General features: G+C 39.3%; 1 protein-coding gene across 1 annotated transcript in view; it reads right to left on the minus strand.

Annotated features, from left to right (window-relative positions):
- LOC140738859 (carboxypeptidase A1-like) overlaps positions 1-19884 on the minus strand; it is a 44784-nt gene that overhangs the window by 12198 nt on the left and 12702 nt on the right. Inside the window, exons 3-5 of the mRNA XM_073066807.1 lie at positions 15558-15692; positions 15335-15433; positions 3958-4059 (exon numbers count right to left, since the gene is read on the minus strand). Coding sequence (XP_072922908.1) covers positions 3958-4059; positions 15335-15433; positions 15558-15692 — 336 coding nt within the window. The remainder of the gene's footprint in view (positions 1-3957; positions 4060-15334; positions 15434-15557; positions 15693-19884) is intronic.

Below are 19884 nucleotides of genomic sequence, written 5' to 3' on the forward strand. Positions count from 1 at the left end.
AATTGGAAGGAGCTGCTGGCAGGGATGTCAGCAGAGCAGCAATGGAGTGTGTTTCTGGGAAAATTAAGGAAGACACAGGATAGATGTATTCCAAAAACAAAGAAATACACAAATGGCAAAATAGTACAACCGTGGCTGGCAAAGGAGGTCAAAGCTAATGTAAAGCAAAAGAAAGGGCATACAACAAAGCAAAAATTAGCAGGAAGATAGATGATTGGGAAGCTTTTAAAAACCTATAGAGAGCAAGTAAGAGAATTGTTAGGATGGAAAAGATGAAATATGGAAGCAAGCTAGAAAACAATATCAAAGTGGGTAATGAAAGTTTTTTCAAGTATGTAAAAAATAAAAGAGAAATGAGAGTGGATTGAGGACTGCAAGAAAATGAGGCCGAAGAAATAATAAAAGGGTCAAAGATTTGGCAGATGAACTAAATGAGTATCTTGCATCAGTCTTCACTGTGGAAGGCACTAACTGTGAGCCAGATCTTGTAGTGTGTGAAGGAATTAGAAGGGAGAAGGTGCTCAAAAAGCTGAAAGACCTAAGAGTACCAAAGTTCCCTGGACAAGACAAACTGCACCCTAAGGTTCTGAAAGAGGTAGCAGTAGAGATTGTGGTGGCGTTAGTAATGATCTTTCAAAAATCATTGGACTCTGGCATGGTGCCAAAGGACTGGAAAATTGCAAATGTCTCTCCACTCTTTAAGAAAGGAGGGAGGCAGAAGAAAGGAAATTATAGACCAGTCAGTCTGACCTCAGTGGTTGGGAAGATGTTGGAGTCTATTGTTAAGGATGAGGTGATGGAGTACTTGGAGTCACAGGACAAAATAGAACAAAGTCAGCACAGTTTCCTTCAGGGAAAATTCTGCCTGACAAACCTGTTGGAATTCTTTGAGGAGATTACAAGTAGGATAGATAAAGAGGGTGAAGTGGATGTTGTATATTTGGACTTTCAGAAGGTCTTTGACAAGGTGCCACACATGAGGCTGCTTACCAAGTTAAGAGCCCATGGTATTACAGGAAAGTTACTGGCATGGTTAGACCATTGGCTGATTGGTAGGAGGCAGTGAGTTGGGAATAAAAGGATCCTTCACTGGTTGGCTGTCAATGACCAGTGGTGTTCTGCAGGGATTGGTGTTAGGTCTGGGTTTTTTTATGCTGTATATCAATGATTTAGAGGATGGAATAGATGACTTTGTTGCCAAGTTTGCAGGTATTAAGAAGATTGGTGGAGGTGCACAAGAACATAAAACATAAGAAATAAGAGCAGGAGTCAGCCATCTGGCCTGTTGAACCTGCTCTGCCATTCAATAAGACCATGGCTGATCTGACCATGGACTCATCTCCACCCACCTGCTTTTTCCCCATAACTCTTAATTCCCCTACTACACAAAATCTATTTAACCTTGTCTTAAATACATTTACTGAGGTAGCCTCCACTGCTTCATTGGGCAGAGAATTCCACAGATTCACCTCTCTTTGAGAAAATCAGTTCCTCCTCATCTCCATCCTAAATTTACTCCCCCAAATCTTGAGGCTATATCGTGTAGTTCTAATCTCAACTACCAATGGAAACAACTTTCCTGCCTCCATCTTATCTACCCCTTTCATAATTTTATATGTTTCTATAAGATCTCCTCTCATTCTTCTGAATTCCAGTGAGTACAGTCCCAGGTGACTCAACCTCTCCTCATAGTCTAAACCCCTCATCTCTGGAATCAATCTCGTGTACCTCCTCTGCACTTCCTCCAAAGCCAGTATATCCATCCTCAAGTAAGGAGACCAGAACTGCATGCAGTACTCCAGGTGCAGCCTCACCAGTACCCTGTACAGTTGTAGCATTAACCTCCCTGCTCCTAAATCCAATCCCTCTGGCAGTGAAGGTCAACATTCCATTTACCTTTTTGATTGCCTTCTGCACCTGCAAACCAACCTTTTGTGATTCATGCATAAGCACCCCCAAGTCCTTCTGCACGCCCGTATGTGCAATCTTTTACCATTTAAATAATCATCTACTCATCTTAATGTCATTAGTGAACATAGATACACCACACTCAGTCCCCTCTTCCAGATCGTTAATGTGTATCACAAACAGTTGTGAGCCCAGCACCAACCCCTCTGGCACACCGCTCACCACCAATTGCCAATCAGAGTAACACCCATGTATCGCAACTCTCTGCTTTCTATTAGTTAACCCATCCTCGATCCATGCAGGTAGTGTTGAGAAAACAGGTAGGATGCAGAAGGACTTGGGCAGATTAGGAGAATGGGCAAGAGATTGGCAAATGAAATACAATGCTGGGAAATGCATGGTCATGCACTCTAGGAGTAGAAATAAATGTGCAGACTATTTTCTAAACAGAGGAAATCCAAAACTCTGAGATGCAAAGGGACCTGGGAGTCCTTGTGCAGAACACGGTAATGGTTAACTTGCAGGTTGATTCAGTGGTGAGGAAGACAAATGCAATGTTAGCATTCATTTCAAAAGGTCTTGAATGCGCAGGGATGTGATGGTGAGGCTTTAAAAGACATTGGAGAAGCCCCGCCTTGAGTATTGTGAATAGTTTTGGGCTCCTTATCTAAGAAAAGATGTGCTGGCATTGGAAACAGTTCAGAGGAGGTTCACAGGGATGATTCTGGGAATGAGTTTAGGAGACGATGGCACCTAACGACAACTCCTTTGCTTGCATCCTCAGAAACAGCTCTATTTCTATGTTTAATATCTCTATTTTTCCCTTTCAGGGTTCTTTTGAAGACCTTGACCTGGAGTTACACGCTGACTTTAGTTCTTTGGGGGAATTGGACATGCTCTCAGGGTCTCACGACTGGCCGCTATTCGATATACCAAGGATGCGGCCTAGAAGATTAGCTCACCTTCGGAGTTCCAGGATTTCGTGGCTCTGGAGGTGGGCATACTCGAGCTCAGTGCCTCCGCAGGAATCTGGTGTGGCGTGGGAGATGGAAGATCAAAAACAGCGAGCTGGCTGCTGGCCGTGTGCCCAGAGACCCAAGTTCTTTGGGCACAGGGCTCGGAAAGAGTGACGCAACAGACTTTTAACACCGTAAATCAGCGAGTTGTTTGTTATGTCTCCCCTCTCGCTGTGAAACGGAGACACCTCTTTTTCCCTAATTAGGTATGTCGAATTACCGGGTGTTTTCAGGGATGGTTGCAAAGTAAAAGAATTTCAGGATGTATATTGTATACATTTCCCTGACATTAAATGTACCTTTGAAATCTTTCAAAGGATTATCATACGAGGAATGTTTGATGGCTCTGCGTCTGTACTCGCTGGAATTTAGAAGGATGAGGGGGGATCTCATTGAAATCTTTTGAATGTTGAAAGGCCAACACCATGTAGATGTGGAGAGGATGTTTCCATGGTGGGGGGGAGTCTAGGACAAGAGGGCACAGCCTCGGGATAGAAGAGTGTCCATTTAAACAGAGATGTGGAAAAATTTCTTTAGCCAGAGGGTGGTGAACTTGTAGAATTTGTTGCCACATGCAGCTGTGGAGGTCAGGTCATTGGACGTACTTAAGGCAGAGCTTGATAGGCTCTTGATTGGACATGGCATCAGAGATTATAGGGAAAAAGTCGTGAAGTGGGGCTGAGGAGGGGAAAAAAGGATCAGCCATGATTGAATGGCAGAACAGACACGATGGGCCAAATGGCCTAATTCTGCTCTTATGTCTTATGGTTTTTTCCAAGTTACTAGCTCGATCCTCAACCCAGCATGGATGGAAAGCATTGAGGGAGCCGGCCAGTCTTAAACCCAGGACCACTACCTCGAAGTCCAGTGCTGATGCCACTACACCACTTACACTACGGTGTCTTTGCGTTAATTCCTGCAACAACTTTATGCTGCATTTAATGGTACTTGTCTGTCAGGCGATGTTGCGTTGTAGGAGTTCTGCTGAAATTTCACAAGATTCAGTATTAAATCAGAACCAGTTTATACCCACCCTGAGGACATAGATCGGCCGGTTTTCAAAGGTGGTACCAATCTGTATTTTGCTGACCAGACCTGAGTTTGAAGCCACAAATTTGTCCATCCAATCATAGATCTGGGAAAGAGAAGACAGACATAAGTCAATTTGCTTTGTGTTTGACCAGTGAGAAGATCTTACGTTGCTCCCTGGACTATATCATCACAAAGAATCAGTGCATCTCTAAAATCAGCCTCAGGAACTTTGGAAATGGCTCTTCGTGGTGGGTTAGAGCTCAGTTCCAGTCCCTGTCTTATGAATTGCAGACTTGACAGCTAGATGGTGTTCAGAGTAAACCTAAAATCTACCCTCAGCCAAAGGCTGCACATTGAATCTCTAGCAGAATTTGCCACATTAAGATCAAATTTACAATGTCTGAGTGCGTGGTCAAAGGATAGACAATGAGTATCAAACAACTGACTGACTGAGTGGAGACTGAAGGTTGGGGTCAGTGATGACCATCACACAGGCAAAACTGCTATCAATGTCATCAATTTGGGGAATTATGCTCGAGTGCATGATATTTCTATCCCAGTCAAGAGTGACAACATAAACGGGAGATTCTGCAGATGCTGGAGATCCAGAGCGACAAACACAAAATGCTGGAGGAACTCAGCAACTTGGGCAGTATCTATGGAAACCATTGCTACACCACCATCGAGAATGCCTGCTGTACAATTCCACGCCCTCACTTCGGGAAGTCTGATCACCTGGCTGAACTTCTACTCCCTGAGGATAGGCAGAGACTGAAGACTGCAGCACCAGTGGTGAGGACAAAGAAGGCTTGGACAAGGGAAGCACAGGAGTGCCTACAGGACTGCTTTGAATCAGTGGACTGGACTGTATTCAGGGATTCATCTTTGAACCTGGATGAGTATGCTGCAGTTGTTACCAACTTCATTAAAACCCGTGTGGATGAGTGTCTGCCTACAAAGACTTACTGTACATCCCCAAACCAAAAGCCATGAATGAACCAGGAGGTACGTAGTCTGCTGAAGACTAGATCTGTGACATTCAAGTCTGGCAACCTAGGCCTGTACCAGAAAACCAGGTATGATTTGCGGAGGGCTATTTCAAGAGCGAAGAGACAATTTCAATCGAGGTTGGAGGCAACATCGGATGTACGACAACTCTGGCAGGGTCTGCAAGACATTACTTCCTACAAAGCAAAACCCAATAGCATGAATGGCAGCAATGCTTCAACACCAGATGAACTCAAAGCCTTTTTTATAAAAAAATTTTATTGAATTTTCAAATAGGTTACAGAAAGAAAAAAAAAATTATCAACCCTTCCCCCCTCCCCCTAACATATCCCTATAGAAAAAAAGAGAAGAAAAAAGAAAGAAAGAAAGAAAGAAAGAAAGAAAGAAAGAAAGAAAGAAAGAAAGAAAGAAAGAAAGAAAAAAGAAAGAAAGAATGCCTGGATATCGGAAGATCCCCACATGCTCCATGGAGTTCATGATAGCTTTAATATGTATATTTATTTCTTTCCCCAGATAACCAATAATTTTATCTTCGGAGCACCTATATATTTAATCCTATCTTTTGTAAATAAGGGCGCCAAATTTTCAGAAATATTTCATATTTATCTCTTAAATTATAAGTAATTTTTTCAAGTGGAATGCAGCTAAAAATTTTATTCTTCCAACAATCTATACTTAAGTATGAATCCGATTTCCAAGTAACTGCAATAGCCTTTTTGGTTACTGCCAATGCAATTTTTATGAATTCTTTCTGATATTTATTCAACTTGGATTTCGATTTTATCCCTTCAATATCGCCTAGTGAAAATAATGTTGGATTATGTGGAAGTTGTATTCCAATAATTTGTTCCAGTAAAACTCTTAAATTTGTCCAAAAAGGTTGAATTTTAAAACAAGGCCAAGTAGAGTGTAAAAAAGTACCAATTTCTTGATTACATCGGAAGCATTGATCAGATAAATTTGGGTTTAATTTATTTATTTTTTGTGGTGTAATATATAATTGATGTAAAAAATTATATTGCACTAGTCTTAGCCGGACATTTGTTGTATTTGTCGTACTGTCAAGACATAGTCTTGACCAATTTGTTTCTTCAATTTTAATATTCAAATCAGTTTCCCATTTTTGTCTTGACTTATGAATTCCTTGTTTAATTGCTTGCTTTTGAATCAAACTATACATACAAGAAATAATTTTTTAAATTTTTCCTTTTTGAATTAAAATTTCTATTTCATTAGGTTTCGGCAATAACATTGTTTGACCCAATTTATCTCTTAAATAAGCCCTTAATTGGAAATAACAAAGAAGAGTGTTGTTTGATATTTTATATTTACTCTTTAATTGATCAAATGACATTAATATACCTCCTTCAAAACAATCTCCTATATATCTAATCCCTTTTTGAAACCAGTTGTATAAAAGTTGGTTATCCATTGTAAAAGGAATGTTTATTTTGAATTAAAGGTCTCTTTGCTAATAAAGATTTCTTTATCTCATCATCAACATTTATCTTATTCCATAAATCAATCAAATGTTTTAGTATAGGAGATTCTTTCTTTTCCCGTATCCATTTAGATTCCCACTTACATATAAAATCTTCTGGTATATTTTCTCCTATTTTATCTAGTTCTATTCTAATCCACGCTGGTTTATCTTCATCAAAAAAAGATGCAATAAATCTAAGTTGATTTGCTTTATAATAATTTTTAAAGTTTGGAAGTTGTAACCCTGCTAGTTCAAATTTCCATGTCAATTTTTCCAACGATATTCTTGACATCTAACCTTTCCAAAGGAACTTCCTCACACATTTATTTAACTCTTGAAAAAACTTCTGCCGTAATTGTATTGGTAGTGTTTGGAATAAATATTGTAATCTAGGGAATACATTCATTTTTACAGCATTTACTCTGCCTACTAATGTTATTGGTAACATCATCCATTTATCAAGATCTTCTTGAATTTTTTTCAATAATGGTAAATAATTTAATTTATACAAATTCTTTATATCCTTATCAACTCTTATACCTAAATATTTTATACCATTTATCAGCCACCTAAATTGAGTTATTAATTGACATTGACTATAATCTCCTTTAGTAAGGGGTAGAATTTCACTTTTATCCCAATTTATTTTGTAGCCTGATATTTTCCCATATTCTTCCAATCTAGAAGATAATTTACGCAGCAAATACAATGGGTTTGTTAAATAAAGCAAAACATTGTCAGCAAATAAATTAATCTTATATTCCTCCTGGTTAACTCTGAAACCCATAATATCTGGGTCTATTCTAATTAATTCAGCTAATGATTCTATCGCCAACACAAATAAAGCAGGTGATAATGGACAACCTTATCTAGTTGACCTTGTTAACTGAAATGATGTTGAAATTTGACCATTTGTCATTACTTTAGCTTTGGGATTAATATTTAAGGTTTTAATCCATTTTATAAAAGATTTTCCTAACCCATACCTTAAATAAAAAATCCCATTCCAATCTATCAAATGCTTTTTCTGCATCTAAAGCAACTGCCACACTCATTTTCTCCCTCTTTTGTGTCAAATGATACTAAGTAACCGAGTTACATTATCTGCTGATTGTCTATTTTTGATAAATCCTGTTTGATCCATATGTATTAATTTTGGTAAGTATTTAGATAATCTATTAGATAACATTTTTTCTATTATTTTATAGTCGGTGTTCAACAAAGAAATAGGTCTATATGATGTTGGCTTTAAAAGATCTCTATCTTTTTCTGGCAATACTATTAAAATAGCTGTCGAAAAAGATTCTGGAAGTTTATGCATTCTTTCCGCTTGGTGTATTAACTCCATAAAAGGAGGAATTAATAAATCTTTAAACTTTTTGTAAAATTCGGGCGGAAAACCATCTTCTCCTGGGGATTTATTACTCTGAAGTGATCCTAGAACTTCTTCGACCTCTTTTAATGTAAAAGGCATATCTAATCCCTTCTGTTCTTCCGAATTCAATTTTGGAAGAGTTATTTGTGATAAAAAACCTTTCTATCTCAACATTATCATTTTGTGATTCTGATTGATACAGTTCAGAATAAAAATTCTTTAAAATTTCATTAATTTCTAAAGGTTTATAAGTAATTTTATTTACACTTGTTCTAATTGCATTTATCGTTTTGGAAGTCTGGCCAAGCAAGAATCTTGTGTGATCTTTCACCTAGTTCGTAATATCTCTGTTTAGTTCTCATAATTGCTTTTTCTGTTCGGTCTGTCTGAAGTGTATTATATTGTAACTTCTTGTTAACAAGTTGTCTTCTTTTTTCTTCTGTCATATATCTTCGAGATTCTTTTTCTAATTTTGTAATCTCTATCTCCAATTGATCTGTTTCTACCATATATTCCTTCTTAACTTTAGAAGTATAACTTATTACCTGACCTCTCAAATATGCCTTCATTGCTTCCCATACTATAAATTTATTATCAACTGAATGTAAATTTGTATCTAAAAAAAACTGAATCTGCTTTTTCATGAAATCACAAAAATCTTGACGTTTTAATAATATTGAATTAAATCTCCATCTGTAAATTGATTCCTCTTTATCCATCATTATCATTGTCATTATCAAGGGGGAATGATCTGACAATATTCTTGCTTTATATTCCATATATTTCACTCTGTCTTGAATATTCGTTGATAATAGAAAAAAATCTATCCTTGAATAAGTTTTATGTCTATTTGAATAAAATGAATAATCTCTTTCTTTTGGATTAATTCTTCTCCATATATCAATCAAATTTAAATCTTTCATCAATGATAAAGTTAATTTTGCTAGTTTTGATTTTGTAACAACCTTTGTTGATCTATCTAAAACAGGGTCTAAAGAAAAATTAAAATCTCCACCTATTAATATTTTGTCATATGCATCAGCCAAATTCAAAAAGGCCTCTTGTATAAATTTTACATCATTTTCATTTGATGCATAAATATTCATAAGAGTCCATAGTTCTGAAAAAATTTGACAATGTATAATTACATATCTCCCCACAGAATCAATTAATACATTTTGTATTTTAATTGGTAAAGTTTTATTAACCAAAATTGCAACTCCCCTCACCTTTGAGTTAAATGAAGCTGCGATAACATTTCCGACCCAATCTCTCTTTAATTTCTGATGTTCTATCTCTGTTAAGTGTGTTTCTTGTAAAAAAAAAAGCTATATGTATTTTCATTTTCTTAATATATGTTAAAATTCTTTTTCTTTTCACTGGTCCATTAAGCCCATTAACATTAAAACTTTAAAAATTCAGTAAATTGGTCATTATTTTTAACAGGGTTACTCCAATCTATAATAATACCTAATCTTTCAACTTTCGTAGTACCTTGGGGAATCTTTTCAAAATTCTTCATGTTGCTATGTGTCCCCGCCCCCCCCCCCCCCCACCCGATTGTCCAGGCAAAGAAAGAAAGATAAAAGAAAAATAGATTATAAAGAAAAAAATAACAAAATACCCCCCTACTAATGTTGTGAATGAAAAAAAACACAACATTACCCCCCTCCGTTGTACCAGTCATGGCAATCGCCATGATTACACACATGAATCTCGTAGCAATTGATCCGAAGTTCCCCCAGCTCCCCCGTAAGATAAAAATGTATATATAAGAGAAGAAAAGAAAATAATATCACTACTCTCGATTAATATTTCTCAAATTTTAACCTTTCTCCCTCTGTATCATATAATTAAGAATATATTAAAATATTCTTCTGTCCTTAAACATCCATCAGTTCAGTAAGATGAAAGAGCTGATTGTGGACTTCAGGAAGGGTAAGACAAAGGAACAAATACCAATCGTCATAGAGGGATCAGAAGTGGAGAGAGTGAACAGTTTCAAGTTCCTGGGTGTCAAGATCTCTGAGGATGCAGTTATAAAGAAGGCAAGACAGCGGTGATACTTTATTGGGTGTTTGAAGAGATTTGGCATGTCAACAAATACATTCTAAAACTTCTACAGTTGTGCCACACCGAGAGCATTCTGACAGGCTGTATCACTGTCTGGTATGGAGGGGCTACTGCACAGGACCGAAAGAAGCTGCAGAGGGTTGTAAATTTAGTCGGCTCCATCTGTAGCACAAGCCTACAAAGTACCCAGGACATCTTCAAGGTGCAATGTCTCAGAAAGGCAGCATCCATTATGAAGGACTTCCAGCACCCAGGGCATGCCCTTTTCTCACTGTTACCATCAGGTAGGAGGTACAGAAGCCTGAAGGCACACACTCAGCGATTCAGGAACAGCTTCTTCCCCTCTCCCATCCAATTCCTAAATGGACATTGAACCCTTAGACACTACCTCATTTTTTCAATATATAGTATTTCTGTTTTTTGCACCATTTTTAATCTATTCAATATACATATACCGTAATTAACTAACTAATTAATTAATTTGTTTGTTTCTTTATTTATTTATTATTATTTTTTTTGTTTTTTTTCTTCTATATTATGTATTGGATTGAACTGCTGCTTCTATGTTAACAAATTTCACGTCACATGCTGGTGATAATAAACCTGATTCTGATTCTGAAATGAATAGACAGTCGATGTTTCGGCTGGAGACCCTTTATCGGTGTTATGCATTCATGTACAGTATTCTTTAATCCTTATGTGTTGTTGTCAAGCTTCCCTGAGTGTTATGTTTAAAGTTGAAAGTTCTTTTTTTATCAAAGTATGTTTACTTTATACAACTTTGTAATTGATGCACTATTAATTACTCCAAAAGACTGGAAGTAGAGTAAAGACTGAAAGGCTTTTATTAACAGTAAAATGGATCCACGTCCGTGCTGTATGTCTGCCCTGGACAGAGGGAGGAGCAGTGACACAATCGCCTTTATTCAGGGGTCTGTGGGAGGAGCCACAGGAGCAGTCAGCAGAGGGGGGCGTCCAGAGGGGTCATGTCCACACAGACAACCCAGTTACAACCTATATACACGGTTTACCACAGTGATTTATCCCCTACAGGCAGCCACAAAGAAACTCAATTTAAACAAAAGAACCCACCCAATGTGGAAACAGAGAGGAAAAAAAAGTCTTGCAGACAATATAAGTAAGCAAATAGCATTCAGATCTAAAGATTACAAAAGTGAGTTAGTTGCAGGCCACAGCTATGGATGCAGAGATAAGTAAAGCTTGCTGAGCAGCAAGCTGAATGAAGTTCAGTGCACAGATGTGCACCTGGCCTCTTCAGTCTGGCTCAGAGCTTAAATCGTCCGAGCTTCAGCTCATTCCCTACTCTTGGGCCCGGGCCCTGAGAGGCCCTTCTGGTTACATGACTTCCAGGCAAAATAAATAGTGGGATGTTTGCTCCTCATCTCTCCTGTATTCACAGCCACCCAGCTTCCCAGTGCCAGAAGTATGACAGGTGGTGATGAGGTGACGTCCTCATGTGAAACGCATCGTTTTGTTCCCTCCAGCAAAAAACATCCAGATCCCAAGCTGGGAGTATACGGTTGTGAGCAAAAAGAAGCTGTCACAAGCCACGAGAAGTCGGCTGCAGAAGGCATTGTGAGTAAAAGAAATCCAAGGGGAGAGAACCGGAATGGGGCAGGTACATAAAACAAATAAGAAAGTGAGAGAGAGAGAAAACTAGTTAACTTGTCTGAAACATGATTGTGTTTGAAAGTGGTGACGATGTTTGGAAGTATGGTGCCGAGTGACGAACCGACAGAGTACCGGAGTTCATATAATGAAAGGTCTGCAATTTTTGCACTGGCAAATTAAATTTCAGATGATATTCATGTTCTGACTTTTCTGACAGTGCCGGGTACAAAAACATATAATTTATTACGCAATCTAGTGCAACCTACTGAGCCTGCCAATAAGCCTTATGAGATATAGTTAAAGTCTTAAAGAATGTAAACCTTTGATTATTAGAGAGAGATTTAGATTTCAGAAAAAAGATCAAAAGGAAGGTGAGTCTATTTCACAGTTTGTGGTGGTTCTGAACCAATTGCCTGAACACGGTGATTTTGGGCAGTGCTGAATAACATTATGTGATAGATTCATGGGTGCTCTGCGTAGGGAGGCAATTCAGAAACGTATGCTTACAGAAGACAGACTAACATTGCAGAAGGAAATTGAGATTAGTACATCTATGGAGATGGCAGCTAAAGAAGAACACCTATTAATACATCTTCCCAGGTTCATAAAGTTTCTACAGACTTTAACAATAACACACCTATTGGCAATCTGTACTCCATTATGACGAAACCGAGCACTCCAGCAAAAGAATGCTGGTATAGGAATTTAGATTGCCAAAGCTGTGGAAAAAAGGGACACTTGTAAAAGTAAAAAGATACTGGCAATCAGAAACACTGTAATAAAGAAAAATTACCTTTGGGCAAACAAAAGGACACATGATTTCTGTGGTTGAAGAAGCTTTACAAGTTTTACTTGTAGACACAAGGATGACTGCTGGATGCTGCTGGGTGAGCCCCCGGGTGGATGAGGTCACAGTGCGGATGTGGGTGCTGCAGTATCACTGGTGTCAGAGACAGCTTACAAGGAGAAATTGCAGCATCTCATCCCAGAAGGAACAAGGTTGACTTTAGAGACTTATACTGGTGAGGTTGTTCCAGTGAGGGACATTGTATATGTTACAGTGGAGATCAATGAACAGGGAAGGAAACTTCCACTGTACTTTTTTAGAGGTAGTTATCCAGCGCTTCTGCTCGTTCTAGCAGCTCAAACTCAACTGGCATGAAGTGTACGTGATTGGTGGGAGCACTGGTCTACAAGAAGTGCAGAAGAAACAGAGCAAAGTATTCATCAGAGAACTGGACAGTATGAGAGGAATCACCATTAAGCCCGACACAACACCCAAATGCCAGAAGGCAGGACCTGGTCCATACGCTCTCGAGCTAAAGTAAGAGGCTGAATTGCAAATTCGTGCCCAGGATATGGTACACACCAGTGTGTGTGAGTAAATGGGCAACTCCGGTGGCTCCTGTCATAAAATGGGATGGGTCTTTAAGGCTTTGTGGAGACTTCAAGGTAATCATCAGCCTGGTTCTTATAGCTGAAAATTCCCTCTTCCCTTTATTGACGGTTTTTTGCAGGATTGATTGATAATTTGCACTAAAGGGATCATCACCATTAGGCATCCATTTTTGGTTTACATACTGGCATGCCTTCACTGGCTTCTAATTAACTGCAATGTTGGGCTCTGATGCAATTTGCACATCAGTACGATATAAAGTACGGGGGGGGGGGGGCGCGGTTTGACCACCATTTGAATGCTGGTGGACTATCCAGCTTTCCCTTAGCTGTCACAGCTCCAGAGCCTCCCTGAAAGAGATCTTTTACTTCAAGTAAGTATCTACAGCTGTGATAACTATGACACAAGTCTAGAAGCACACACGTACTGACCCTGTTCTATGTAAAGTGGCAATCGTCGTAACTCACGAATGGAAAGGAGAGCCAACCATGGAATTGAAAGCTTCTCTGGCTCGATGTCAGGAGCTCACAGTCCAAGCAGGATGTTTACTCTGAAACTACTGTGTTGTCATTCTGCCACTATTATGAAAGCAAGTGCATGATGACCGACATGCAAAGTGCACAGCAAAGAAATAACGCGCAGTTACTTCTGGTGGCCAGGACTGGACCTAACCATTGAAGAGAGGGCCAGAGCATGCCCACATTGTCAGCCAGTGAGAAATGTTCCTCAGTTTGCTCCTTTGCATCCATGGAAATGGTAGAGGATTCACATAGATTTTGCAGGACCTGTAGAAGACGACGTGCTCCTGGTTGTAGTGGACACACAGAGCAAATGGCCTGTGGTTGCCATCTTTAGCCATTTTGGGCTTCCTCAACAGCTTGTAAGTGACAATGGCCCACAACTCCTGTCTGAAAAGTTCAAAGCATTTATAGTGTTCAGCAGGTCAGCACCTGTCATCCAGCCACTAATGCCCTTGCTGTTCAAGGAATGACACAAGCCCTCAAGACTTCAGTGGGAAGTGGATCCCTCAACCAGCATCTTAGCACTGTCTTGCTGACATACCACAACACACCTTATACCACCAAAATGGCGGCAGCCACTGCACTGACGATGACAACTTTGCTTGACCTGCTTAGACTGCCAAACACAAAACAGAAAATCCAAGCAGAGAGACCTGCCAAAGTACAACACAGAACTTCCACAGAGAGAGAGTACTTGCCCAGAGCTGCATCTCTGGAACAAAGTGGATACCTGTGACGGTTGTGGCACAAACTGGTCGTGAGTCATTCATGTTGGAAACTAGTAACAACAACATCTGGAGAAAGCACGTTGATCAGCTGTTGCCCACTTCTGAGGCGACACAAAACCAATGCAAACTAACCAACCGAGATGCAGCTGTAGAAATGAACAGGATTCTGAGACAGTGACTGCAGAACCTGCACTAAGATCAAATGACACGGCCAGTGCTCCCCTACCACCTGTGCTTTCTGAGGCACCCTCTGCTGACAATGCAGTACCAAGTCAAGATCTATACATCACCACCAAGAGATAAAATGACTTTGGCGTCATACCCTCACAGGAACAAGTGGCCTCCAGACAAATTGGATCCCTAGTTTCGAGACTAACCCTCAGCACTTGGAGCAGAATAATCCCAAGGGTTACATCTGGGAATAGAGGCAGGCTACCCTTTTCACTAGTTTAGATAAATTAATGTGTTTTGCCCTTGGTTTCATCTGATGATTACTCTATTGAATGTTAATCATTCCGCAGCTGGTCTGTATATGGGAAGGGGAAAACCTTTCAAATACAGGGGAGGGATATGTTATGTATTCATGTATATTTTGATCCTTATGAGCTGCTGTCAAACTTCCCCTTGTGTTACACACTCAATACAATGTGAGAAGGCATTCTGGGTGGATGACAAAATAAGCACATCACCTCTCCATCTCTCACGGCCACCCAGCCTCCCAGTACCACAAACAGAACAATCAGGACTGGAAAGGAAGGGGGAAGAAGCTAGATTAAGAAGGTAGGGAGAAGTGCAGGAGGACAAGCTGGCGGGTGATTGGTGAGACCAGGTAAGGGGGAGGGGATGAAGTGAGAGTCTGCAAAGTGATAGGTGGAAGAGGTAAGGGCTGAAGAAAAAGGAATCTGATTGGAAAGTACAGAAGGCCATGGGAGAAGGGGAAGGAGGAGGGGCACCAAAGTGAGGTGATGGGCAGGTGAGGAAAAGAGAAGGGTAAGAGGGGAGCCAGAATAGAGGGTGCAAAAAGCGAGAAGGGGGAGGGAGGAGAAATTACTGGAAATTAGAGAAATTGAAGTTGGAGGCCACCCAGATGAAATAAGATGTTTTTAAATTATCATTACTTTTGACTGAAATATTTTGCTTTCACGGTCATTGCTGGACTTACCTCCTCCAATGTGTGATAGGTAGCATAGTTGAAAGACCCAGTGCTGCGCTCCTTGTGCTGGGACAACAACATTTCTTTCTGCTCTTCGTCCAACAGTGCCTGAAAGATCAGCAGTGGATCATAAACAATTTATTCTAATATTAACTGGCAAAGACAGAGCCAGTACCAGTCCAGAGTAATAATAAGGAGACACAACTTTTCGGGAACAGTTGGAAGATCATACCTGAAGATCCTGTATCAATATTGAGTACTGTATGCCATGGTATTCCAGGAACGCTTTCACAGATTGGGTGTGTTCACTTGGTACATGGATGTCAATTGGCAGCAAGGGGCTATTTGATTCTTTCCATATTTCAACCTAATAATGAGAAATTGGCAGTTACTGGCCGGGCTGACACTCCAATCACGTTAGATCAGTTTATTAACATTCTCTGAGCTGCCTAGTTTATCTGACCCATGTTACCTAAACTGCTCAGTAAATGAAATGGTTGATCCTTTCAACAATAACATGACAGATATATTAAGCACAGTGGCCCCATTTTAGAAGAAATCCTATTATTTTATAATCCTGCTCAAGCTCTCAGGTCTTCCTCGGCCGCTCTTTTAAATTTAAACAACTTTCCTCAAACGATAATCGGCAGGTCACGGCCCTGATCTGTGGAATTCAATGGCTGAAACTGTAAGGGATGCAGACTGAGTAGACACTTTTAAATCACAAACATGAGAAAATCTGCAGATGCTGGAAATCCAAGCAACACACACAAAATGCTGGAGGAACTCAGCAGGCCAGGCAGCATCTATGGAAAAGAGTACAGTCGATGTTTTGGGCAAAAACCTTTCAGCACATCACCAAGACACTCTTTTCCATAGATACTGCCTGGACCTCCAGCATTTTGTGTGTGAGACTTTTAAATAGAAGCTCAAACATATTTATTTAACTTTGCTTTTAATTAACATCCTTTTGTCTTTTATTTTCATGTTCAAAGTTCAACTTTCAAAGTAAATTTAACATTTACTTTGGGAGTACAAACATTTCACCACATATAACTCTGAGATTCTTTTTCTGCAGGCATACTTAGCAAATTTATAGAACAGTAACTGTAGACAGGATCGATAAACTGTAGACATCGGGAACTGCAAACAGGCTGTGCAAATGTAGATAATAATTATTACAATTTACTGTACACCAGGGTGAGATTGAATTCCATGTTCACTTGAAGCTCACAGGGTATATATGGTAATAACAAAAAACAACAATAAATGCAATGACAAGTGCAAAACAACAGAATGGTGCAAAGATTAAATACGAGAGATTCTACTGATGCTAGGAATGCAAAGAGTCGAAGAACTTGATAGTACCATAGGACTAGGATGTGAAAGATCTATATGGCCCCAACATATTGATGCAATTATGTAGAATGCTTGACAACAGCTACATTAGGAGTTTGAGGAGATTTGGTATGAAACCAAAGACTCCAGCAAAGTTCTACAGATGGAGTGTGGAGAGCATTTGGACTGACTGCATCATCGTCAGGGGCAACGAACAGGATCGGAAAAAGCTACAGAAAGTTGTAAACTCAGCCAGCCTTATCACGGGTACTAGCCTCTCAACTACCGAGGACATCTTCAAAAGGTGATGTCTCATCCATCATTAAGGACCTCAACACACAGGAATGCCCTCTTCTCACTATTACCATCAACACGGAGGGACAGGAGCTGAGGACACACACTCAATGTTTTAGAACCAGCCTTTTCCCCTCCATCATCAGGTTTCTGAATGCTCCATGAACACTACCTTGCTATTTTGCTCTCTTTTTGCACTACCAATTTATTACTTTTTTATATTTCTTATTGTAACTTTTATATATTGCACTGTACCTCTGCCACCAGACAAATAATTTTCTGACATAAGTCAGTGATAATAAACCTGATTCTGATTCTGAGCTGATTGGTTTGAAAGTCTAAAAGCAGTGTGGAAGAAGCTGTCAAATCTTGGCTTTTAAATTTTTTAAGCTCCAGAAATTAAGGGAAAGAAGGGGAAATGGCCAGGGTGGCAGGCATCCATGAAAATCTTACTGGCCTTCCTGAAGTAATGTACTGTGAAGATAGACTGAATGGAAGGAAGGAAGTGATGAGCCTATGATAGACTGGGCTGTGTTTACCACTCTCTACTGGTTAGTTGGTCAAGAGCAGAATGGTTGCTATAGTAGGCTGAGATACAGCCCATCAGGATACATTACGTTGTAGAGCACACCCACTGAAGTTAATGAGAATCTGAGTGGGCATCTCACATGTCACATCTCAGTGCATCAGTGTGAGATTGCAGGTGATACAGATGCCAAGGAAATAGAAACTGCTGACCATCTCTTCAGGATAGTGTTCACCCCCACTTCTTCCTCGAGTCAACAACCAACTCTTTCACCATGCAATGCTGGTTTTTGTATTCCGAGAACTGAATATACAGATATGATAAAACACTAAACATGTATCAGGTGTTCGATGCAGGCTGAGAGACCCTCTCTGATACCAGCTCATGGCTGGAATGTTCTTTGATTAGAAAATTAAATTGAAGCCATGTCTCCCTCTGAGGTGGACACAGAAGATTCATGGCAAATATTTAAGCATCAATGAACATTGATAAAATGGATTACTTATTTATTATTATTACTTGTTTCTTTTTGTATTTGCACAATTTGTCACACTCAGTTCATGTGTAGTTTTTCATTGATTCTATTGTACTTCTTTGTTCTACTGTAAGTGCCTGAAAGAAAATATATCTCAGGGTAGTATGTGGTGCATATACCTACTCTGATAATAAATCTCAGGTAGTATGTGGTGCATATACCTACTCAGATAATAAATCTCAGGTAGTATGTGGTGCATATACCTACTCTGATAATAAATCTCAGGGTAGTATGTGGTGCATATACCTACTCTGATAATAAATCTCAGGGTAGTATGTGATGCATATACCTACTCTGATAATAAATCTCAGGTAGTATGTGGTGCATATACCTACTCTGATAATAAATCTCAGGGTAGTATGTGATGCATATACCTACTCTGATAATAAATCTCAGGGTAGTATGTGGTGCATATACCTACTCTGATAATAAATCTCAGGGTAGTATGTGGTGCATATACCTACTCTGATAATAAATCTCAGGGTAGTATGTGGTGCATATACCTACTCTGCTAATATATCTCAGGGTAGTATGTGGTGCATATACCTACTCTGATAATAAATCTCAGGGTAGTATGTGGTGCATATACCTACTCTGATAATAAATCTCAGGGTAGTATGTGATGCATATACCTACTCTGATAATATATCTCAGGGTAGTATGTGGTGCATATACCTACACTGATAATAAATCTCAGGGTAGTATGTGGTGCATATACCTACTCTGATAATAAATCTCAGGGTAGTATGTGGTGCATATACCTACTCTGATAATAAATCTCAGGTAGTATGTGGTGCATATACCTACTCTGATAATATATCTCAGGGTAGTATGTGGTGCATATACCTACTCTGATAATAAATCTCAGGGTAGTATGTGATGCATATACCTACTCTGATAATATATCTCAGGGTAGTATGTGGTGCATATACCTACTCTGATAATATATCTCAGGGTAGTATGTGGTGCATATACCTACTCTGATAATAAATCTCAGTGTAGTATGTGGTGCATATACCTACTCTGATAATAAATCAGGTAGTATGTGGTGCATATACCTACTCTGATAATATATCTCAGGGTAGTATGTGGTGCATATACCTACTCTGATAATATATCTCAGGGTAGTATGTGGTGCATATACCTACTCTGATAATATATCTCAGGGTAGTATGTGGTGCATATACCTACTCTGATAATAAATCTCAGGGTAGTATGTGGTGCATATACCTAATCTGATAATAAATCTCAGGTAGTATGTGGTGCATATACCTACTCTGATAATATATCTCAGGGTAGTATGTGGTGCATATACCTACTCTGATAATAAATCTCAGGGTAGTATGTGGTGCATATACCTACTCTGATAATAAATCTCAGGGTAGTATGTGGTGCATATACCTACTCTGATAATAAATCTCAGGGTAGTATGTGGTGCATATACCTACTCTGATAATAAATCTCAGGGTAGTATGTGGTGCATATACCTACTCTGATAATAAATCTCAGGGTAGTATGTGGTGCATATACCTACTCTGATAATAAATCTCAGGGTAGTATGTGGTGCATATACCTACTCTGATAATAAATCTCAGGTAGTATGTGGTGCATATACCTACTCTGATAATATATCTCAGGTAGTATGTGGTGCATATACCTACTCTGATAATATATCTCAGGGTAGTATGTGGTGCATATACCTACTCTGATAATAAATCTCAGGGTAGTATGTGGTGCATATACCTACTCTGATAATATATCTCAGGTAGTATGTGGTGCATATACCTACTCTGATAATATATCTCAGGGTAGTATGTGGTGCATATACCTACTCTGATAATAAATCTCAGGTAGTATGTGGTGCAT

This window comes from Hemitrygon akajei, chromosome 14 (assembly GCF_048418815.1).
Source record: "Hemitrygon akajei chromosome 14, sHemAka1.3, whole genome shotgun sequence".
Classification (NCBI taxonomy): Eukaryota; Metazoa; Chordata; class Chondrichthyes; order Myliobatiformes; family Dasyatidae; genus Hemitrygon; species Hemitrygon akajei.